Raw genomic sequence first — 24,129 nt, 5'->3', positions numbered from 1 at the left:
AGTGCTTTGAGCAATGCAACGCCAGCCTTTCTGGAGGGAAAGTTTTAAAGTTTTGGGGCATTGGCTGCTTTTTCACTCACTCTCAGTCCAGTCCTTGTCTTTCTTAGTCCGTCTGCCTGCTGCAAACGCAACAAGTCTTCATTTCTTCAGCTGAATCTATGAAAAATATTTTTAAAAGTGTTTTTTCATCAACTAGGTGATTCACAAACTCCTATTAGCCAAAAACTTGGCACATCTCAGCATGATGTGCAGTGTCTCCTTAAAAATCGTTGTAGTATATACATGGAAAAAGTGCCAGGTTTAAATCTACATCGGATCAACAGAATCTAAAAGTCCTTAAGAAAACTTCCAGCAAAAACCTGACACAAGATCTGAGATGTGCATCTGGACCTTTAGCCGATCCAGCTACTGTTCATTGAAGCCTCATCTGAAACGGTCTCAGTGGAAGGAAGAAGTCATTCTTAAGGAAAGGAAACAGGGAGGGAAGGCTGAGGTGCGCCATAATATACAAGAACTGGACTGAAAATAAATTTGTGCCAACAGGTGTGATGGAGTGATGAATCCAAATTGTCATAGTTTGATTCACCATGCAATACCATCTGGAAAACATGTGATTGGCTTCATTTTTCAGCATGACAGGGATCCCAAACACACTCCCAGTGCAATTTTAATCCACGCCTAGATTAAAATCCACAGTGGAACACTATCAGTCATGGATTCCCCCCCAGAGCCTCAGCATTATTGAAGTAGTGTGGGAACCAAAAGCAGCCAACATCCAAATATTGACTTCCCTCCCCCCCCAAGCCCAATATAAAGAAATGAAGGGTGACTCGAGTAGTCTGCACATTACTGTATTTTTCCAAAAATGTCCAAAGTGTAAAGTTAGAAGTTAATAATCGGGGATTTCACTCCCCCTCCCCCACCTTTACACACCACCACCACGCGCTCTTACGTCACTGCCAGGAGCTGTCCACGCAGCGGTGGTGCTGAAGCTGAACAAGATGGCTGTGTGTTGGGGACCGGAGAGCTGAGAGCGAAGGGGTGAAAGAGTCTCAGATATAAGCAGTCAGCTCATTCAAACCAGAGCGACAGGACGGCGGAGCTGGCGTTCACCCTGCAACTGTGAAAACTTTCATTTTGATCAGCTGTAGCGAATCCCGTCGGGCTCTGGTCCTGCTCGCTGGCGACGGCAGGCTTCTCCATCTCCCGCCCAGCCATTCATCCCCGGACTGTATACTGCAAAGATTAGCTCTGCCAGTTAGGAAGCTGGATCCTGTACTAAAGGCGCAAATAAGAGATGTCATTGCTGTGTGTTGGAGGTAAGAGGAAAAACTAACAGTCTGTGCGCTGGCTTGACTTGCTGTCCGTTTCCTTGACCTGCTGATGTGAGCAGTTTCCATAGCTCCAGTAGTATCTTTACAGCTTTTGGAGGGTTGCTGGTGATACTTTTACAATAGCCACCTCCTGCAGATAACATTACGGAAAAAATCTGGGGCTGTTAAATGATCATTCGATGCAAATAGCAATCTATGAGGCAATATTTCCCATCACCTGCATGTTAGTTTGAATTTTTTCGCTAAAATATATACAGAAATCTTGCACTCCTCTTGCTGTCCATGCTAACGGTCCAGCCTCTTTTTTTCCTTTGATTTTCTTTTTCTTTCTTTTTTCTTTCTTTCTTTCTTTCCTTTCTTTTATTTATTTATTTATTTATTTTTTACAAAAGCTGGCATTGCTACAACCGGATCGATTTATGTAGTAGGCGTATGCTTCTGGCAGCTACTGTCAGACATAGTAAAGCAAGATGATATCCACTCTGCTCGTCCCTGTGAGGAGTGTTTTATTCTTTATTTTATAAAAGGTGATAGCATTTTGATTAAATATGTCGAATGGATCCCTCTCTCAGTTTCCACACATAAGCTCTGCAAAAAGGCGTGTTCCTTTAGGCTGCTGGGTTTCTTTACATTACGATTTCCCCTAACCACGTGACTCATTGCAATGCTATAAAATTTCCATTTCTCCCAATCCGTCCTTAAACATTGCGAGATTTTCCAATTGTTTCCTGTTATTTAAAGACCCAAAGGGTTATTAAATATTGTCTATGATGTTTGTAAAAATAGAAATCTGGTGTCTAGCTGTAAAGGCTGTCAGTGAGGTGTCGATAAAACCTCAGCTGTCACGCTTTTGCTGTAAAACCTTTGCAGCATTTACAGGAAGTCACATGTGGCTGGTTTGGGGCTTCATTTCAGGCATTTTGTATGAGGAAAGGACTTCAGATCTTCATTTATTAATACATTATTTATTTTTTAACTGATGAAATGTGAATCCCTTGTTCGTAAATACAAATTTACCCACGTAGCTTTCCAGTTTTCCAAGTCTGCTTGTGCTAAAATTTGGAGAGTGAATTTGGGGGTGAGCACTTCCTTTTCCCCCTACATAAGGAACTAAAAGTTTGTCTTGTGTGAGGAGATTTGTGCTTAAAATGACATTTTTCCTAAGAGTTTTTAAAAGTTTTCTGCTCTCCCTCCCAACAACAAAAACTTTCTCATGTTTTTTACAACAACGTCTTTACAACATATCCAAAGAACTGGCTTCTTTAGAGATGGCATTATAATTGCAGCTACAGCTGTGGGAGAACCACAAGTTTATGTAATCTAATATCTATCTATTTGAATGCATGCTGAAACTGTGCACATCTCTGCCTGTCGTGAGCCACTTCCTGGATACTGCTGCTCTTTTTACTTCTCGCTGAATTGATATGAGTTTTCCTGTTATTACAAATATTTTTTTATAACTATTTAATACTTCTAATGCTTAGGATCAAATATGTGCTATGCAGAGAATCTCTCCAGAGTTTTGGTGCATTTCCAATTCTGAAAGGCTTGATAAGTTTTGTGTTTTAAGGCTTGGTGAAGAAAAGATGAAAAACGGGAATTCCTCGAGCGTCTTCCTGAGATTTAACAAGAGGTTAGAACAGGCTCTTAGTGTTTGCAAAGAGGCTGCTTTGCTGCTGACACCAGTGCTGGAGCTGATTGCACAGATGTCAGGATTGAGATTCAGGCTCGTTGGTGGTCCCTTTATGTCCTGAAGCTTTGTTGGCATAGCAACCCCATTGGTATTTTAGGTCTCTGCTGGCATTTTCTCATTAGCTTCTAAACACACTGTAATAGGCCTGCAGCTAGGTTAATATTGATACTATGTTCTTGCTTTCATGGTGGATGGGAGAAGAATAGGGAATTATGGGATGAACAGTATGGGCTGTCATGCTGGACTGCAGCAGTCACACAGTTTGCCTGCTGAGATGTGTGTGTGTGTCTCATGATGTTAGATCTGGTCTGTGAAATGATGGATTGTGCTACAAAAGCTGAGTAAGTAGATGGCAGCCATCCTTACTGTCACGCTATGTAGCAAGATGCAAATTCAGGCATTATAGCTTTATAAATGAGTGAGCCATGGCACATGCGCTCATTAGCATTATTGTATAATTTAGCACCATACAAACCTTGACTACATTTGTCTTTTAATGTCTCGAAAACACTGCTATGTTACTGTACTGTAAATAAAGATCAGGAGCAATCATAGCAAAAAAAGATGACAGCAAAGGGTAAATTTTTTATTAATTGAAGTATGTGCAACAGTTACAATGAAGCATTCACATTCTGTTGATAACAATGCTTAGGCTGTAGATACTCTTTCCTGTATATGCTATATATAATCTTTAAACGGCTGACTGGCAGTTGTGCTCTCTCAACGCATTTAGCATAATGGCACTCTAATTCTTGTTGCAGGTATTATACTGTAAGGTTTACTGTAAGATAAAGACCCTATAGTATTCTGGAGAAAACCCCAGCAATCAAACAACCTATGCGCTAGCACTTTGCAGCGGTGGGAAGACAAAAGCATGACTGGGTGGGGGGGGTGTGAGGAGGAAGAGAAAAGAAAAAGAGAACAGAGGGAGACAGGTGAAAAACCATGGGCTAAAGGAGAGAAGACACAAATTTAATGACATGCTGCAGGCATATATAAACGCGCGGGGAGTAAAAGAGAGGTCAGTGGAGAAGAAGTGCTCGGTGTATCACATGAAGTGCTGCAGCTGTCTAAACTTATAACAGCATAACTACAGGTTGGTTAATTCACCTGATCCAGCTTAAACATTAAGGCAAGGTTTTATTCTAACCTTTAAAGCAGAGAGGGTGTCTCTGCTGAATCCAAACTGGGAGCTGGTTCCACAGAAGACAGAAAAAAGCTGAAGGTTCAGCCTCCCATTCTACTTTTAGAAACTTTAGGAACCACAAGTTCTGCAGTCTGAGAGTGAATCACTCTAAAAGGATAATATTGTGCTATGAAGTCTTCAAGATACTATAAAAACTGCTAAATTCAATTCTAAAAGAAAATAGAAATAAGCCCTCTCTCACTCTCTCCCTCACTCATCAGTCTCACTGCAGCATTTTTGATGATCACATTGTTACTTACTAATACCTCCGCCTAAAACATTGTGTCTGACCAGATACTGACAGATACTGGTTTCTGGTTTCTAAGGCTATCAGGACCAAATGTAGCAGCCTCAGTTTTTTGGGTTTGGGAGAAGAAAATTGCAGAGCAACCACCCCTTTATGTAGTTTAATGTCATCTGGCTTCATAGATAAATAAAGCTGAAGATCATCTGCATAGCAATGAATATGTATTCTGTGTTTTCTGTTAGCATTGCTTAAGGGAGGCAGGTATAATGTAAATAGAATTGGTCCCAGCACAGAACCCTGTGGAACTCCAAGACTCCCCATTTACATATACATTTCTTAAAATCTTACACTCAACTGTATCAAATGAGGGCTAACAGCAGAAACACAAAAATTAGTCCACTATCAGCCATCGGCCCTAAGAAGGTCATTCGTAACCGTCACCAGTGCTTCTTCAGTGCTAAGATCAATTCTGCAAACTGATTGAAACTCTTCAGTTATCCTATTATACTGCACATGATCGCCCCGCTGTTTTACAGCCACTCTTTTGTAGGTCTAAAGGCTAAGACGTCTGGCTCAAGTAAAAGCTTTTAAGTACTGGTTCAATTATAGCCACCTTGAAAGCCTGTGGTAGACATTAGTGACTACTTAGACCTTATTTACTAGTTAACATTATTAATAGACCATCAACTTCTAGTTGCACTGAGGTCACTGTGACTGAATATTATTTAGAAAACAGGGATGAGCTTTAATCACCAATTATTTTAGACTTGCAAGCTGTTTGTTTTTTTTAATGAATGACCATTCAATCAGTGTTCTTTTCTTTTTTAATTATAATATTTGTAATTTCCTTCTGTGCGCTCCCTCTTCAGTACTACAGGTTGATATTGCTGTTGCTGGTCTCAGTATAATGGCTCTGATGAAATAAAAAGAAATAAAAAGCCCCTTTAGCTCCTCTGAACCAGGGCACGAGTAAAAGTATTTGTCCAATTTCCCCGAGTGAAGAAAGAGAAAATGAAATCCTGTAATCACCGTGGCACCGACTCAACATTTTCTGTGGAGGTTTTGCACAAAATATGTAACTCTCTTTATTTTTCACCCACACCGCAGCAGTAACTAGCTACAGCAGTGTTGGTTTAGTCTCATGCCTGTGAGCAAGTAACCCCTCCACCACCCCACCCCTCTTCCCCCAGCTCTTACACACACACACACACACACACACACACACCTCTCCACTTTCCAGCACCCCCCCCCCACCCCTGTCACACTGAAGTGGTTATTTTTAGTGTTGGGGATGCAGCTCACTCTGCCTGCATCCGGCTCCACAGAGAGATTAATGGAGCACAAGAGAAAGAGATAGAAAGGGAACACACGTGCACACTCACCACATGGCAGGGGAAGCTTGTAGGGGCGAGTGATTGACTGAGAGAGAGGGAGAGAGGACCGATGGCTGGTGAGGAGAGGACTGTATATGTGAGAGAGAGAGAGAGAGAGAGTGCTGGCAAGGGTGCAGCCGAAGGTGCATCTGTCAATTACTGCCTACTTAAAAGCAAAGTACCCATTTGAGCTCGTCTTTGTCGAATGCATGTTCAGTGCAGTGAACCTTCCTCACCCCTTTGGCACGACTGCCTTGTCAGCAGCTAAAATATCAGGAAGGAGACTTTACTTTGATGTTGGCTAAGAACACACATGCTTCACGACACTTCCTACTCTGGCACTGGTTTCTTGAATCTGAATAATATTTAAGTGATAAGAGTGATCCCAGGGGTTTCCTGGGGTGATGCTATTTTTAGAAGCCAATTTTTCCACAATGATTATCGCGCCTGCTCTCTGTCACTGACTAAGTAAATGACTCAGTGTCTTTCTTTGTCATCATCATATTTGAAACTGTATTTTTTGCCTTTTTTTTCTATTTACTTTCCTCTATATTAGTGAGTCGGGCTGTAGGCTGTGCAATATAAAGAAATTCTTCTTTACATCCGTTCATGCGTGCATGTTGCTGAATTTCCATTAGATAGATTTTAAGTAGCCTGTATTTTTTTCTTTAAACCTAACGTCAGTGAAATGAAGCAATCATCAGGGATTAAATACCAGTCCGCTGAATATTAATACTTCACTCTTGAACATGGGGATGATGGGAATCGGCAGGGTGCAAGACTAAATGAATAATGAATAAGTTTTTGACGTCACTGTGGTTTTAAAAGTCATTTGGGTACCTCCAGTAGACCCTGCGTGGAGAAAATGGCTGTGGCACCTCAGCAGAGATTCGTCTGTTGTGTACAATAAACCGCAGAACTGTTCAGTGTTTTATCCATCAGCCTGTGTTGACAGGCATGATGGAAAACACACGGGTATCGTTCAGGCCATCTGTCCATCCAACAAGTCACTCAGAGACCCTGACGTCTCCTGCTGAACGGATGTAGTCTTTCATATTGAGAGCCTGGCATCTGCTCAAAGAGCAAAGTTTAGTTGTAGACCTCACACTTTCTCTGTAAAATGCCAGACTACTGTCAGTCACCAAGCAACCATACTTTGATGCACATGAGCTACAGGCAGAGGCTCGCACTGCAAGCACAGGATGAAGCCTTTGAGATCCGATGATGGAATATGATCTCTTAAAAAATACACAAAAAAAAAACCCTGACAGGCTAATTTCCTTTTTCTTTTCTCAATTTGTTCACAGTGAAAAAAGGCAAGCTTGATGGACCACAAGGTGAGTTGTGTCACGGATGTACTGCATGAAGCTGTTGATTGTAAAACACTGGGGTCATCGAGACCGATGTTTGAATCTGTTCATTTTCGCAGAGAAATTCAACACATACGTGACCCTGAAGGTGCAGAATGTTAAGAGCACAACCATCGCTGTCCGTGGCAGTCAGCCATGTTGGGAGCAGGACTTCATGTTGTGAGTGCTTCTCGTCCTGACAATGAAAAAAAAAAAAAATCCAGGGAATGAAGTTGGAATAAGGCAAACTTTCCACACCTCTCCGGCATGTGGTTACTTTAGCAGCTACCAATATAGCACAGCCAAGTCTCCAACCAAGATTGTCATAAAACGAGTTTCAGCTTTAAGAAAAGAGAAGAATGCATGAAACGAGGACAGTATTGTGGCGTTGATGTTTTTAACTGCCGGTTGGAATTGAGACAACCTTTTAAGAGTCAAAGCTGCATTACCTTATTAAACTATCAGCTCTATTGTTTTATTTCCATAAGACATTTATAATGTGAACATATTCTTAATTAGTGAAACTAAACCCGTTTTCTCTGCAGCCCTGAACTGTCCTAGACATTACCTGGTGCACGTGCATGTGAGAATTCAGACATCTAATATGAAGCTGTCTTTAACCTGTGTGATGTCTAGTTTCACCCACGTGAGGAGTGAAATTGATGTTATCAGGGTGCTGTGGGAGTCAGCTGTAACATTTGTGTCGCAGTTTTTTTTGTTTCTGTTTTTTGCTGCCATTCTGCCTCCCTTCCACTCATGAGTGATGGGATGAAATAACACCTCTGCTGCTGTTTGCTCTGCTCCGGCAGATTTCACACATCTAGTCGTGAAAGTTTCTCCCCATTCAAGCTTTATTAACACCTTAAAACTCCAGAATATCAATCCAACAGAAAAACTCTGCTACAGTCATGGTGCTAAATTAAATGTAAGGAATATCTTTAAAGAAGGGCTTTCCTCTACTTTTCAGCTTTCGGGGTCAGCACACCATCCAGCAAAGTCACCTGAAGATGTGTTCATCTCCTAAGGAAGCACTTTACGCTCATTATTAGGGTTTTTTCTTCATTTAAACCTTAGGAGCATCACTGTTCAGTAACGGGAGATGCATAGTGAGCTGATAACCTGCAAGCCAGATACGTAGTTGCATTACAAATCCATCCATCCATTCGCTTCCGCTTATCCTTTTCAGGGTCGCGGGGGGCGCTGGAGCCTATCCCAGCTGTCATAGGGCGAAAGGCGGGGTACACCCTGGACAGGTCGCCAGTCTGTCACAGGGCCAACACACAGGGACAGACAACCATTCACACTCATATTCACTCGCACATTCACACCTAGTGACAATTTGGATTAATCAATTAACCTATCCCCACAAGCTGCATGTCTTTGGACGGTGGGAGGAAGCCGGAGTACCCGGAGAGAACCCACGCAAACACGGGGAGAACATGCAAACTCCACACAGAAAGACCCCGGCCTGATGGTGGAATTGAACTCAGGACCTTCTTGCTGTGCGGCAACAGTGCTAACCACCGTGCCACCGTGCTGCATTACAAATGTTAGCTGTATATGAGCTTTTGAGTTCACTGTTGTTTATCACACATAAATATAGATAGTTTCTGTCTGTGCAGTCACTTATATGTTGTCGGGAGCCTGGCTGACTGTCACCTGTGCTTTTCCATCTTCATGCTGAATGACTCATTTCCCTGAGCAGATTGAATCATGGTGCATATCCATCACCAGATTAAATTCAGCTCCTCGAGGAATAAACTGTATTTTTGCTAAAAGTCTTGTGTAAACAGCTCAAGCCTCCACTCAGCTCATGACAGTATTCTGTATTTAACTTCTTTTTTTTATTCCTCCTCATTTTTCTGTTTGCTTGTCCTTTTCTTATCCCGCCATCTCTACTGAGCAGTGAAATAAACCGCCTTGATCTGGGCCTCACAGTGGAGGTGTGGAACAAGGGGCTGATCTGGGACACCATGGTGGGCACCTTATGGATCCCCCTGCGCAGCATACGGCAGTCCAATGAGGTTCACCACATTCATCTTTCTGACTCAGACCTTTGGTTTTATTGGCAATGCTTACTAGCATTTCTGAATTTAGCATACTCAAACTCACATATTAAGCCGTAGATGAGAAGATTGATGGCACTGGTCATTTGTACGAAGACAGCAAATTAGATCCAGGGCAGAGATGCCAAAATACATATTGATCACACAGTAAGTGTTGCTGCAGTCATGTTTGTTCTTCTGTCTTTTCCAGGAGGGACCAGGTCAGTGGCTGACCCTCGACTCCAATGCGATCATGGCTGAGAACGAGATCTGTGGAACCAAAGACCCGACCTTTCATAGGCTGCTGCTCGACACACGCTTTGAGCTGCCACTAGGTTTGACGTTTATCAGTGTTGTGTCAATAATAACGCTTAATTTATTTTGTATTAATTTGAATTCCTTTTTTTTTTAAATGTTACTAGTATTAGTACTGCTGCTACTTTAGAACTCTAAAGACTGTCTCATGATTCCTATTAGTACTTTTTCTAGTAGTTGCCTGATACAGTTTTATTACTACTTCTACTACTAATACAACTAGCGCTCTAATGCCAGCCCTACTCTTTGATATAACTTGAGAAAATTCCCTTTAAACTTTGGCAAAACAGTATCAGCACAAAATCTTACAGCGTAGCGCCCAATATTTCACGTGCCAAGTGGAGAATCTCAAGTGTTTCTGTTTCTGCAGACATCCCAGAGGAAGAGGCCAGATACTGGGCGAAGAAACTTGAACAACTTAATGCCATGAGAGATCAAGATGTAAGAATTTTATTCTGCTGAATACTCTTTACTGTATTACCACAACTTTTTCTGCATTGTATTGTTTCCTTATTCGTCTGTTGTTGCCGCTTTTCTTTGCCTCAGTACGCCTATCAGGAAGAGCAGGAGCGACCACTACATGCACCATCCACACAGTGCTGTGAGTGCCGCCAGCCTCCTCTTCTGCATTTACCTCCTCCTGCGCCCGGTCCTGCTGTGCCCTTTTTATGCCTCCTGTGTTTCCTCTCCCCACTCCCTCTCCTCTGGCTCCTCAGCTTACTGAGAAGAGGCGTAGACAGGAGGTTGAAATGAAGCTAATAGATGAAGGAAAGGTTAGCTGGCGAGAGGAAGGAGAGCCGATGAGATTAATCACAAATGCATGCCTGCCTGAACACTAGAATGACTTACAGGTGATAGATCCGTGATGAATGTGAGATGACATACGGGGGGTGTCAGACACACTCCCACGCCTGTCCGCCTGTCTGGCAGTGGTGACACTGGGAGCAGGTGCATAACTGTGTGGATACTATGGACCTGTGGAGAGAGGGGTTTGGTTTGCATCACGGTGCTTGTGTTTGTGCAAAGAAGATGTGTGTGTTACCTAACTGCATCGAGGCCAGCTGCCTTAAAAACAGCTTTTTCTAAAGACCTTGTGTTTTTCTCTGCTCAAACACACACACACACACACACACACACACACACACACACACACACACACACACACACACACACACACACACACACACACACACACACACATAGACAGCCACTTATAAACTCTCTCCACACATATTTACATCATAAAACAATTATTTCTGAGGGCTAACGATCCTCCTCGTTTGTTTACCCTGGTTTTGTTGACTGCTTGTGTGTTTAATTTGTGGCCCAAACCTAATTTGGTTTTTCCGACTCCTTTATCTCTTCGCAGGTAATTGGAGTCTGTGGGGAGATCAACAAAGTAAGTTTCTTTCATGCAGTTCTGCTAACAACTTGGAGTAATTCTGTATTTATTGTCCATGTCTCACTTAATGTAATGATCTCCTTGCATAGTATTCCTCAGAGACCATTAACTGCCAAAAAAGTATTTCTTCTCCACACATCCTCCCTGAACTTCCTCTCACCTCATACCCTTGCTTTTGCAATAATACCTCAAACTGTTAAAATGAAATTGAATGCAGCTCTAGCCAAACTCAGGATGCATACATATTTGATGAGATAAAGATGAGTTATTTTCGAGTGATTCATTATGAGACAGGAAGCACATAACCGAATAACTCCCACTTGCATCTCAGGCACTGAACTGTCTAAAACTCTGTTTCCACAAAATCGGAATCTTTTGCAAATCGTTTCAACCCGCTGGTCGACCTGATCAAACATCTCACAGCTGTATGGGTTTATTAGCAGCAGGTCAGTCTTTCATGAAGACATACTGTGGATAGGATGAATCATTTAATAAAAGACTGCGTGGGGGGAAAGTTTCACAATTTAAAAATAATTATACAGAATCTACAAATCAAGATCCAAAACTACGGTGGCCCTGAGAGGCCAAACGGACGGCAACTTAAGAAAACACCAGCAATAAGAAAGACGCAGCAAAAGCGCCCAAACACAATGGAAATAGAAAAACGACAATGTAAATAGGAAAAAAGAAAACATAAATAGGAAAAACAAAAACAAAAATAGGAAAAAACAGATTTCCAAAAGCACAAGGGAAGTGTTTCTGGGGAGACAATAACCCGACGGACCAGTTGTAGGAACCAAAACATGCTAAGAATTGCGCTGGGAGACAATTAAAAGAAATGGAGGATCTATTGGTTTTGTGAGGAACGAAAAGATGAGAGGTAAGTGTGCTAGCCTAACTATTAGCCTAAAAATCCGTCATCAGTATTATATGAATCATGATAAAACTACCATGTTTTGGGTTCCTGCAACTGGTCCGTCCGTTTATTGTCTCCCCAGACACACTTCTCTTGTGCTTTTAAAAATCTGTTTTTTCCTATTTATGTTTTCGCTTTTCCTATTTCTGTTTTGTTTTTTCCTATTTCTGTTGTCGATTTTCCTATTTCCATTGTGTTTTGTGTGCTTTTGCAGCGTTTTTCTTATTGCTGGTGTTTTCTTAAGTTGCAGTCCGTTTGACCTCTCAGGGCCACCGTAAAAAACAGTTTTCTCTGTTTCCTGTAAAAACGTGTCTTGTTATTCTTTTATTCTAGCCTAACAATCTTTAAGTATTTGTAGGTCAATACAGTTACATTGTAATTTAAATTAAAATAGATTAAAATTCCATTTAATTATAGGGGAATTACATAGTCACAGGCCTACAGATGTTTCCCCCCTGATTTTTAGGCTCTCATTTAGGATTGAATGAGAAGGAAAAAAACTGGATTCTGAGCAGAGACTTCAACTATCTGAAAAGAAACAAGACCACCCCCCTTCTCTACGCCCCAGCTCTTTCATTACACACTCAATGTACTCAATGGTCGTCATCTTTTTGTCTCGCCAACCTCACTTCGTTCTGTCTCCCGCTGTTTTGGTGAACAGACGAGGACCCAGACAGCGCAGTGGATGACAGGGACAGCGACTACCGCAGTGAGACCAGTAACAGCATCCCACCTCCTTACTACACCACCTCCCAGCCCAATGCTTCCATGCACCAGTATCCCATGAGGAACCAGCACCACAGACACTCCTACACTGACGACATCAATGAGCTGGACTATGATCACAGAGCTATGAGGTAACAGGCGTACTACTACTGAGACTGAAGAACAGGGTTTTATTTTGCCTATGTGCACCATAAAGTTTAAATGCAACATAGAGAGAGGAGTTTTTGGTCACACAGAAGATCTAAATGTTTTAACGTTGTGAATTTAACATCACGCTGCTCGTAAACGGAGCACTCCTCCCCGTCTAGCTCATAGCCATGAGACAAGTGAGCCCCTGCGGCCTTGTTTTGTTGCACTGTGTTGTACATAGTAACATGTCCCACTGTGCTCTCCTTCTCTAGAGAATAACCCTGGCCTCAGTGTATACAAGCATGCTGGGGTGCAGAGTTCTTGTATACAGGTTTTGTATGAAGCGGGCCTTTGTGGTTATCTTTCACGTGCGAATGCGTGTGCGCGTGCTTGCATCTGTGTGTGCACGTCGAGTGTGTGAGCATCAGAAACCCCTTGTGATTTCTGAACATAATGGTCGTCACTTTAGACATGTATATATGAAAGGAGGAGAGGCTCTAAACTCATGCATTTCTCAGAAAAGCTTAAATTGAAAGTTTGACCATTTGCTTTGTCAAGGCTGAGATGGATATAATAAATCTCAGCGTCAGTGAGACGTCTTTGTGCAGAAGCTTAATGGACAGGTTCATATTTTCAGCAGGTTGTACTTGCTGTTATTGTTTCTCCTTTTTATACTCTCTGTAAAGAGAGCCCTTCCCCATCCACTTCCAGTGTAAATGATGAGTGAAATCCATATTCCTTGTCCCGTGCAAATGTATTCATCTGAAGTTAATATGAGTTTTCGGTAATCTGATTTAGACGAGCAAAGAGGCCGTGTTCAAAAGATATTCGCTTATTAGTGCAAAATTCCCTAGAAGATGAAATTTCCCACTGAAATGACGGGAATATCTGCATTTGGTTGAAATAACCTCAGCCTCATATTAACTCCAAATTAAGATTGAGCCAGGACTGCTGTGGATCATTAAACGCTGGCGGGAAGAATAACAGCAAGTGATATTTTCATGTTCATGTGGACGCCTGACTGATGTTTTAAGACAACTTTGTGAAGTTGTCGTTAAGCAGGCGGCACAGAGGCTCAGTTTGAGTTATAGCTGTCTTTCCAATATTTGCACTGAGCTCTACTGATGCTCCTCTCCCACCTCTCCCCTCCTCCCCACCTCCTCCCCTGCTCCTCTTACCAGACGCTATGATAGTTTAGACTCGGCCACCAACGGGCGCAGTGATATCGACTCAGGCTCAGGGTCGAGCCGGCGCACCAGTCGTCAGTATTCTCTAGACAGTAGGCACTCGCTGTCCGATAGGTGGGTCTCTGTACCTCGTCTCTAACTTCTCCTCCTCTTCCTCTTCTTCTTCCTTCTGCTCCAGCCTGTGACTCCGTCTCGCTGTGACGTCAGTGGTGGACTTGTCCCGTCCTCCTCGCTCGCTGTGCTTGCATGCATGCGCTCTTACCCTATCTTTGTATATGTATATTCTGTATATTTTAGAGGAAACTACCGAACCTGCATCTATCCTTACTGTGTTCCTGTGAAGAATCACAAACGATCACGCTTGTCCCCTCAATCTTTAGAAGTTCTGTGCTGTGTCGTCTTTACATGTGTGGGTGAGCGATCGGTGGGATGCGTGTGTGTGGTGTTTCGTAACAGTCGGAGACAGAGAGGTTAATTGTCGGTTGGAGTTTGTAGAACTGCCCGTGTGAGTCTGTGTGAGCGTGCCCATCTGTTTTCATGACAGCTTGTTATTACAGCTTCACTCTGTATGTGAGACTTTAAGAAGGGCCCTGTCTTATTGTGGGTGTCCCATACTTGGTAATTATACACATTTAATTTCCACTTGTGAGACAGCAGGAGCCCGTCAGCCCAATAATGTGGCCGAGCAGAGAGGCCGAGACAGATTGCGTTCTTTTTCATCTTCATTTCATCATGTTTTGTTTTACATTCTTTGTGAAGAAAGAGGGCAGACATGTGTTTAGACTCACAAATTATGCAAGCATTTGTCATTGTCTGTGTTAGTCTTTGAGACGGAAGAGAGAGAGAGATTGCAGGATAGGTTATGAATAGGAAAACTGGGGGTTGGTGTGATTGAGTATTTATTTGTCCATTCAGCCATACTTTTGTGTCCTTTACTGTTCGTGCACTATGCATTATTAAACCAGCAGGACTGTAATCAATAGAGCCGAAAACAACAAAGCCGGTGTTTGTGTGCGTCTGTCAGAGTGTGTTTAAGGAAATAATCTTTCTATGTGTCTCATATCTCTCGCTGATTCAGTCTAATGGCTTCATTTATCATTGTGAATTTATCTGCTTTTTTCCACCAGTCTGCTAAATTATCCTCAACCTCGTCAGGTTAACTTCTTTTGTTTTAAATTAAATAATTTAAACGTTTACTTTATGAAAAATGCATCGTTGTGTTTCTGCAATCTAGTGTGCTTTTGTATGCGTGTGATTCTGTACAAATTTGTGTTTGAACTAACAATCATAGTAAGCATTCCTGTTACTAAACAGATGAGTCCCCTTGCAGTTGCATCACTAGTCCAAAGCCCATTCTGGGTGTGATTTAAAGTCACTCCTCTTCTCCTGGTGGTTAGCTCTCTCCCTTTCCGGTCCCAACACAAGCTCCTTTAGTATCTCTGTGACACCCAAACGTGGAAATAGATATAGTTTACTTAATAACCAAAGGCTTATCTAACACGTGTTTTCGTTTCCCCTGCCTTCAGTCCCACAGACAGTCGTTACGCTTCGTCGGGAGAGCTGAGTCGAGGCAGCTCGCAGCTCAGCGAGGAGTTCGTTCCCGAGGACGGTGAAAGCTTGAGAGGTTCGGAATTCTACGATGAGAACGACTCCTATCATTCCTGCCACTCTTCGGTCAGCTACGGCAAGGAAGATTCCCCAGGTTGGGATGGTGAGGATCACCAAGGCATCTACAGCGATGAGGGAGGCTACCTCAAAGATGGAGGGGAGGAGGGGGCTCTGTATGACGAAGAAGAGGGAGACATGTATGGGGAGGAGGGAGATTACAACTATGAGGAGGAGGAGATGTCATATAAGGAAGATGAAGAAATGTATCCACTGGATGGCACACTGAGTGAAGACCAGGAGCCTCCCTATACCCCCACACCCACAAGCACTGCCCCCACCTTGATGCCCCCTTCTGATGGTCTCTCCTCCACCAGGCCGCCGTTGGAGAAGCAGACGTCGCTGCATCAGCAGCGACTTGCCCAGGATCGGCCTCAGTCTCCCAGCACGGCTGCTGGCCTACCTCCGGTCTCACAGGACAGCACAATGGCCCCTTCTCTTGCAGATTCCACCAAGCCTCCCTTTGCACCCACACAGCAGGATCTCTTTGGCACAACTACAACTACACCCACCCCCACAACTACATCACAGGTTCCAGCTCCAGACAGCAAGCCTCTGGAGCCTGAGCCCAAATCTGAAGTGCCAAAGGAGGAACCTCAGCCCCCCGAGCTTCCTCCGGCAACAGAGAGTGTCCCTCTGGCTCTTGAACAGAAGAAAGAGGAGCCTCCTGTTGCAAGGTGAAGTTGCATATTGTTATAAAGGGAAAATTTCAAAATTACTTATGTAGTTATGTATAGATGTACTTCAAGTTGCTATGACCTACACATGAAAACACCAGTAAAGGGACAAGGACGGGTCACTACTCTTTACTGACACCAACTCAGTATGTGTGGTCTCAGCTCCAAAGACACTTCCCTTTACATCCAATTTCACTAAAATTACCTACCAGCAAGTATTAGCCTAAACAACACCTGCACAAAATAATTAATTTTAAAGTTAACACTAACCAACCACTTACTGTATGGAGATAAAATCACTTAAAATAATGTATTCACATACCAGGAAAAGCGTATTTTTAGACAGACACACTTTTTTATTATTTCAGACAAAATAATAATAATAATAATTTTGTATTAAAGCCTATATACCAATCAACATGCTTGTGGTTAACAGATGTTGCTCACCTCTTCATTTCACTGACTTAGCGTGCGGCAATTGTGAGCTGACTTCTTTCTCAAACCATATTTCAGCTTCCCAAAAAGGGAAATCATGGAGCCCGGTCCTGCCAGAGCTAAAGCCAACTGGCTTCGACTTTTCAGCAGAGTACGACTACAACTACAAGAGGTACTGCCAGGATGTGTCTGTGTGTGTTCAGTTTATTTGTATGGTCCTCTTGCTTCCAGTCACTGTCAGGTGAATCCCTTCATTGGCAGGAACGGATCTTAGAGTCGGTTCTGTTGCTGCTCTGCTGATTGCCTTGTTGCATCAATCCCTGCATGTCCTGTTCTTACTCTGTATTTTTCCAGCTTTCGTTGACTAGTCTGTCATTTTTCCCAGTTTTTGGTCGCAGCTGTGGATTATATTGTCTTGTGTTTGATAGTTTCTGTTTACCCCCTGTATTGTTTTTGCCATTTCATTATTTTCTTTTCAGTTGTTTGCCATCCTCGTAGCGAATGCATGTAGTCCATTCTGATTACCCATGGCAGGAGCTGGCTCTCAGGTGGGTGTGCCCTGTAGTGTGTTAATAAATCTAATTTGTATCGTATGTATCTGTATGGCTCACAGATATTTATGATGAGCGCAAGACGCACATAGGAAGCTGTTGCAAGTCTGTTAAGCGTCCTTTCCAAAGCCTGGTGTTTGTATCAATCAGGGCTATTTCTGTGTATAGTGTGACGTTAGTATCAGTGCCGCATGTCATTGTTTGAAGAGCCAAGCGGACAAAGAACATGTCTTTCAATAATGGAGCAGATAGAATTAGAGAAATGATTACACGGATAGCCATCCCGCTGTAATCTTCTTCCACAAACACAGAACTCACTGCTGATGTCAATAATCCCCACACTCACTAAGAAATACACACAGTGTAGTTTTTTTCACTCTGTTGTAAATCATGACTTTGAGAACACCTGCAGTCATTGAGCGAACTACAAACTACAATTGGAACTACAGCGTTGTAGTTTTCTGGAAGGCTGCCTTTTCCCGGTTTTTCCATCTCATCTTTTCCTTCTCTTTCTCCACAGGCCCGAGGAGAAAGTGTTGGCATTGCCTCTCTGCTTTTGTCAGCAGGGTAAGTAACCATGAGGCTGACACCACTGCAGCTATTGAAAATCTATAACTTATCGACCAAAAAGAAAGACCAGTGTCTCAGTGCATTTATTTTGTAACTTATTCACAGTGAAGGTTCTAGCTGTTAGCTGAAAATATAGCCGATGTTTAAAGTATGTTTTCTCTCCAGGATGGGTGGTGCTCTGTATAGTATTGACAGCATGCCAGACCTCAGGAAGAGAAAAGCAATGCCTCTGGTCAGCGATCTGGTGAGTTTCTGCACTAATCTCTTTATGTTCCCGTGACTAAGTGTCTCACATTTCCCAGATCCATCTCACTTGGCTCAGCAGTCCGTGCTCTCATCCTTAAATGTTACTCCTGTTTTCTGTCTGATTCTCTACTATGTTTATTTTCACGATCTTTTCTAATATTCTACTATTTTTACTCCTGTTGTTCTCTGTCCTTTACTCCACTGCATCCATGCTGTTAAAGAAAATGCATTGCCCTGCTGTTAAAGTCTGACAGGGCATGAAGCAAGGCAGAGAGGCCAGCGGCAGAGGCCAGAGGTTTTCTCTGACTGACGCTGATGTCTGCTACATGCTGTCATATAACAGACCTTTATTACCCCACCATGCCATGATCCCTATGCCTTTTTGACACTATCTCATTACCAACACATCTTTTGCAGACTTCTATTGTCACTTTTCTTAGAATGTAGACAGACGCACTCTGTATCTCCGTGTCATTCTAAGGAATGTGCGAATAAAAGAAAACCACAAGCGTATTCAGGTTTTGAGAGCACATTGGTTGTCACAGTTTGGGGTTTTTTATCATTTAATTATTATCACTCGCTTAATCCTAATTCACACAGAGGTAAAGACCAATCGGTGACTATCTGGCAGTGTTGGGAAGGTTACTTTTAAATCCACTACAGGTTACAGAATACATTCCCCAAAATGTATTTTGTAACATATTCCATTACGTTACTCAATGAGAATAATGTAATGGAATACTTTGGATTACTTGATATATTATCATGCTTTTTACAACTACATGAATGACTATTGCTCTGTGATTTATTACTTTTACTGAAGGTTACTCGCCATAGCAATGCCAACTAGATTTTTAAATCTTAATATAAAATGAGTAACAGTAAGGTGGATATTAGGTAAAGCTGCACTTTTTGCAGCGATCTCATATAGAAAACTATTCCGCGCGTATATAAAACAGGTCCGCAGCTCCGAACCGTAGTAAAGGTTCCTCTGGCTAATACGCCGGGTTCGTGTCGGGCTCATAGCCGAAAACAAGCTTTACTTTGTTGTCTGGGTCAACTTTGCTAAAAACACGAACACAGTGTAGAGTCGAGTCTTAATAGCTTACTTACAACTGGGCTACGCTGCCCATGAGGCTACATTCGTTAGGGCTATGCCTGTAACACTCTACCTGTTGCCTTCATATTAAATCATTTTTTGAACAATAATTTTTAAAAATATTTCGTCACATCATTATGTGGGCCGCAAGTAGAGGTGAAATGGGCCGCGAGATTGAGACCCAGGAATTAGAGCCTCTTAATGCGTGTTTTGTTGGAGTTTTCGCCGGCGTGGAATTACCAAAAATAGAGAGGGGACAGCCTAACACAGGGGTAGGGAACGTTAGTCCTCGAGAGCCAGTGTCCTGCAGGTTTTAGATGTGTCCTTGATCCAACACAGCTGATTTAAATGGCTAAATTAGCTCCTCAACATGTCTTGATTTTCTCCAGAGGCCTGGTAACGAACTAATCATTTGATTCAGGTGTGGTGATCCAGGGTGAGATCTAAAACCTGCAGGACACCGGCCTAACATATGAAACAGGAAAAGACCGCCGTGTAATCCCTTTATTTCAACAAAGTAACTGTATTCTGAATACCATCTTTTTAAATGGTAACAGTAACAGAATACAGTTACTCGTATTTTGTATTTTAAATACGTAACGCCGGTACACTCCCCAACACTGCTATCTGGTAACCACGTGTAACCAAGTGTTTGCTGGAGGTTGCTTCCTGGCACTGGAGGAAAATGGTTAAAATTTCTGCCTCAGTGCTGCAGTCACATTTCAAAAGGCACAACTTTCACGTTAAAAGTAAGCAGGTGACCGCAGTAATCTGTTAGCAATCATAAGCATGGTCAGAGACATTGGGATCAGTTTAAGCGATTCAGCATCAATAAACAAAATAAGTTACATAATGCACATGATACATGCACCGCTATAGTTACAACTTAATACCATATTACCAAATAAAAGCATCATAAAGCAACGTTGAAATGTGTCTGAAAAACTGATCCTGCTGTTCTTAAATAAGCCAGCTTAACTTTGCTTGTCATAAAGACTAAAAGTTAAGGCCTGACTAACCCTGTTAGGAGTTTCAACTGGTGGTTTCACACTTTGGTTTGACATCCTAAGCATAGCATGCTATTGATAGCTGTAGATATGCTGGTTTGTCATCTCTTGACAGATCCATGCTAGCTGCTGTCTATAGCTTTTGTTTTCACAGCACAAGAGTGGTTACGTCTTCTCATCTAACTCACAGCAGGAAAGCCAATAAGCATATTTAGCATATGATATGTCAAATTGTTGCTTTGATGCCAAATCACATTGTGCACTGGGAGCTGAAATAATGCCGACTCTTAAATCAGCTGCCAGTCAAAGCTGAGTGCCACGCTCATAAACACCCACCATGCACTGACAGGCAGGTGCACCTCTTTCATCACTCTCATTTACACACACACACGCACACACACACGCACACACACAAACAACTTGTCAGACTGTCTGCTATTGATTTATCAGAGTGGAACACTGCCTGAATGAGCAGCAACTAGTATTTCATTCAGAAATCTAATATTCAGGTGGAAATGCAGCAGAGATTTTCTGAAAAATCCCAGTCTCCCTTGATTCCCTAATCGCTTCATTGTTGCTTTTTCACAAAACTACCACATATGCATAAAAAGTGCATCCATTTCTCAGCCATTCTTGCAATTTTAATTCTCTGTGTAAACCTCTTTCTCCTCTGTTGCCTTTTTCTAATACATTTCTACCTTTTTTCTCCCAACTTCACTTCACTGCTACAGGCTATGGTGAGTAACGCACCTTTTGTTTATGAAATATCTGCAGTTGGTTATGAAGATATACTCGTTTTCTGGTACCGACCAAAGTGGTCACTCCAAACAAAAATATGCAGCTGTAATCTCCTACTCTGAGATTTATCACGATTAAAGAAGATATTATACTGACCACCCTTCTTCCATCACACAGTCCTTGGTCCAGAACTCCAGGAAGGCGGGCATCACCTCAGCCCTGACATCAAGTACCCTACATAATGAAGAACTGGTCAGTCCACATTTATATTCTTTAATTAAATTATTTCAAATACTGCTCATAAGCTTTAACTCTGCTGACCTTGGGCTTATCTTTCTTACAACCTTGTAGAAGAGTCATGTCTATAAGAAGACCCTCCAGGCCCTCATATATCCTATTTCCTGCACCACCCCACACAACTTTGAGGTGTGGACAGCCACCACACCCACGTACTGCTATGAATGTGAGGGACTCCTCTGGGGTATTGCTCGCCAGGGCATGCGCTGTACTGAGTGTGGGGTGAAATGCCACGAGAAGTGCCAGGATCTACTCAACGCCGACTGTCTGCAAAGTAAGATGAACGCCGGGAGGCATCACTCCATTTCAGCCCCCAAAGCATTAATGAAGTGAAGTGACTAGTTTACAAACGTGACAATGAAATCTAAATTTAGCAGCTCATATGTGCAGCGGGTAAACACTCCCAGTCACTGCTGGCGCAAAAAGACGGTGTAAATTCAGATAAATACAACCAGTATCTCCGGCTGGCTTTTATAAATTATCATTTTTAATCGTTTCACTTTTTTTAAAAACATTATATTTTTAAGTTTTTTAATACTGGCAGGTTATCTTTTTTTCACTGGCCTTCCATCAGAGACCCGATGCCAACTTCAGCTATCAGTGAACAGAAAGGCTCAGATCAGTTAGATATTCAGCTAAATTTAGAAGAGGTAGAGTGGGTAATCCACTGTCTGGGAGGGCCACTGTTTGATTCCTTGGCTCTGAAGCGTCTTAACTAATTGCCCATATTGTCATAAATGCATCTGTCAGTGATATATGAAGTGTGTGAATGTGGTTTTAATGATTACAGACATGAGAGTGAGAAAGGATCGCAGAAAATACCCTTTTGCTGAGTTTCCGTTTTAGACTTTTTGCGGTGTCAGTTCTTTTTATTTATATTTATTAATAATAGAAAACAATGTAGTCCATTTATTTCCTCTCCTGTCTATTTGTCAGTTCCAAGCACAGAGCCTTCCTCCCTCCTCCTTCTCTTCTTACTCCTACATTCCTATTTTCGTTGTTTTCATGAGAGGATATTACAAACCATTTGTCTTTTCTTGTGATCCGCCTCGCTCTCTTTCCATCTTTTTCACTCAGCATTTTATAGCCCTGCAAAAGCATCCTCTTATATTTCATGAAATACACCAAAGTTGTTATTATAGTGTTATGATATTCGTTTGAAATCATCTGAAAAATTGTAGAAATTTATCCACCATGATTTCAGGATCAGTAAGCGTGAGCTCACTTCTCATCTCACATGGCACCTTTTTCCGTTTTTGTTTACAAATCTGATTCTTTTACTTCTCAATTTTCTTGCCAACCAGGAGCGGCAGAGAAGAGCTCCAAGCACGGCGCCGAGGACCGAACTCAAAATATCATCATGGTTCTTAAGGATCGCATGAAGATCCGTGAGAGGAACAAACCAGAGATCTTTGAACTCATTCAGGAAGTGTTCACCGTCCTCAAGTCCACACATGTCACCCAGATGAAGCAGATCAAACAGAGCGTGCTCGATGGCACCTCTAAATGGTCGGCCAAGATCAGCATCACAGGTTTGTGTCTATAAAAAGAGACAAGCTGCTGTTTATATGCAGTGAACACAGGTGGCGTCTGTGGGGCAGTAGCTCAGAAGGTCAGTTGAATTAAGAGGCATCTGTTTCCATCCAAACACACACACGCACGCACACACGCACACGTATACATAAACCCAGCGGTCCCCAACCTTTTTTGCACCACGGACCGGTTTATGCCCGACAATATTTTCACGGACCTTTAAGGTGTCACGGATAAATACAACAAAATAAAACTAGTACCGGTACCGGAAAAAACAAGATTTATTCATAACACACGTGAAAAGACCCAGGAAAACAGAGTTAACGATAAAAATGATAACAAAATAACGCTGAAAACCGATTAAAAAACAATACATTTCACACCTGAGCCTCAACTCTCGCGGCCCGGTACCAAACGACTCACGGACCGGTACCGGTCCGAGGCCCGGGGGTTGGGGACCGCTGCATAAACCCACTGGCCTTACCAGCTTGGCTTTTTTTTCCTTCTTCCTAGTGTTGTGTGCCCAGGGTCTACAAGCCAAGGATAAAACTGGTTCCAGTGATCCGTATGTAACCGTCCAGGTTGGAAAGACGAAAAAGAGGACCAAGACCATCTATGGCAACCTCAACCCCGTCTGGGAGGAGACATTTAATTTGTGAGTCATTGGCTTTTTTGTATGGTTACTGTTAATTAACCTCCTAAGACCCAAACTCTTTTAATTTCTCTTTGCTGTTTGGGCTGATTGGGACCTGATAACTGCAAAAACAAAGAATTCTGTGATTTTTTTTTTTTTTACTTGATTTTTGGTTCTGAGAAAAATGAGATCCACATATGAAGACATTAGTTTTAAATTTCGATAGAGCAGTGGCAGTATAATGTCCTCGTAAGTGAATATCAGGCTCTTGTAGAGCAAAATTTAGTATTTTGGTCTGGACAACCCAAAATGTGATGTCCACATATGTGGATGCCAGATCCTAGGAGGTTAAATAAACAAGGTCTATTTTTAAGGCTGGTGATTTCTGTTTACGCTTGAAGAATATGATACGTACGAGTCACCCTAGTAATCTGCCCTTCTTGTCTAACTGCCAGTTTACCTAGTATATTTGGCTCACTCTCCGGTTTGGTCTTTGCAGTGAATGTCACAACTCTTCAGACCGCATCAAGGTGCGAGTGTGGGATGAAGATGATGACATTAAGTCTCGTGTGAAGCAGAAGTTCAAACGAGAGTCCGACGACTTCCTCGGTCAAACCATCATCGAGGTCCGCACTCTGAGCGGAGAGATGGACGTCTGGTATAATCTGGGTCAGTTGAATTGGCACGACTCCTTTTTCTCTGTACACTGCCCCGTTTAATATACTGGATCTCATCACCCATCATTTCTTTCCAACGCAGACCTGGTGACTGTGTT

The 24,129-nt window shown here is 42.4% G+C and overlaps 1 protein-coding gene and 1 long non-coding RNA gene across 2 annotated transcripts in view; one reads left to right on the top strand and one right to left on the bottom strand.

Moving 5' to 3' along the window:
- Positions 1–989: 989 nt before the first annotated feature.
- unc13a (unc-13 homolog A (C. elegans)) overlaps positions 990–24,129 on the top strand; it is a 45,031-nt gene continuing 21,891 nt past the window's right edge. Inside the window, exons 1-19 of the mRNA XM_085448175.1 lie at positions 990–1,319; positions 7,141–7,170; positions 7,263–7,362; positions 9,089–9,206; positions 9,439–9,562; positions 9,913–9,983; positions 10,089–10,143; positions 10,912–10,941; positions 12,522–12,717; positions 13,897–14,016; positions 15,429–16,244; positions 16,758–16,851; positions 17,751–17,797; positions 17,966–18,044; positions 21,068–21,142; positions 21,242–21,461; positions 22,492–22,719; positions 23,234–23,375; positions 23,854–24,023. Coding sequence (XP_085304301.1) covers positions 1,298–1,319; positions 7,141–7,170; positions 7,263–7,362; positions 9,089–9,206; positions 9,439–9,562; positions 9,913–9,983; positions 10,089–10,143; positions 10,912–10,941; positions 12,522–12,717; positions 13,897–14,016; positions 15,429–16,244; positions 16,758–16,851; positions 17,751–17,797; positions 17,966–18,044; positions 21,068–21,142; positions 21,242–21,461; positions 22,492–22,719; positions 23,234–23,375; positions 23,854–24,023 — 2,737 coding nt within the window. The 5' untranslated portion in view covers positions 990–1,297. The remainder of the gene's footprint in view (positions 1,320–7,140; positions 7,171–7,262; positions 7,363–9,088; positions 9,207–9,438; positions 9,563–9,912; positions 9,984–10,088; positions 10,144–10,911; positions 10,942–12,521; positions 12,718–13,896; positions 14,017–15,428; positions 16,245–16,757; positions 16,852–17,750; positions 17,798–17,965; positions 18,045–21,067; positions 21,143–21,241; positions 21,462–22,491; positions 22,720–23,233; positions 23,376–23,853; positions 24,024–24,129) is intronic.
- LOC146680407 (uncharacterized) lies at positions 19,946–23,878 on the bottom strand. The gene is made up of 3 exons (XR_014917908.1): positions 23,815–23,878; positions 23,205–23,354; positions 19,946–21,124 (listed from the first exon to the last, which is right to left on the bottom strand). It is a non-coding gene; the product is annotated as an uncharacterized LOC146680407 (long non-coding RNA).

The sequence above is a fragment of the Copadichromis virginalis genome, linkage group LG23 (assembly GCF_057382275.1).
Source record: "Copadichromis virginalis isolate Kocher_CV1m ecotype Utaka linkage group LG23, C_Virginalis_male_GT1.1, whole genome shotgun sequence".
Taxonomy (NCBI): Eukaryota; Metazoa; Chordata; class Actinopteri; order Cichliformes; family Cichlidae; genus Copadichromis; species Copadichromis virginalis.
Note: the sequence above shows the minus strand (reverse complement) of the source record. Positions and strands in the feature narration are given on the sequence as shown.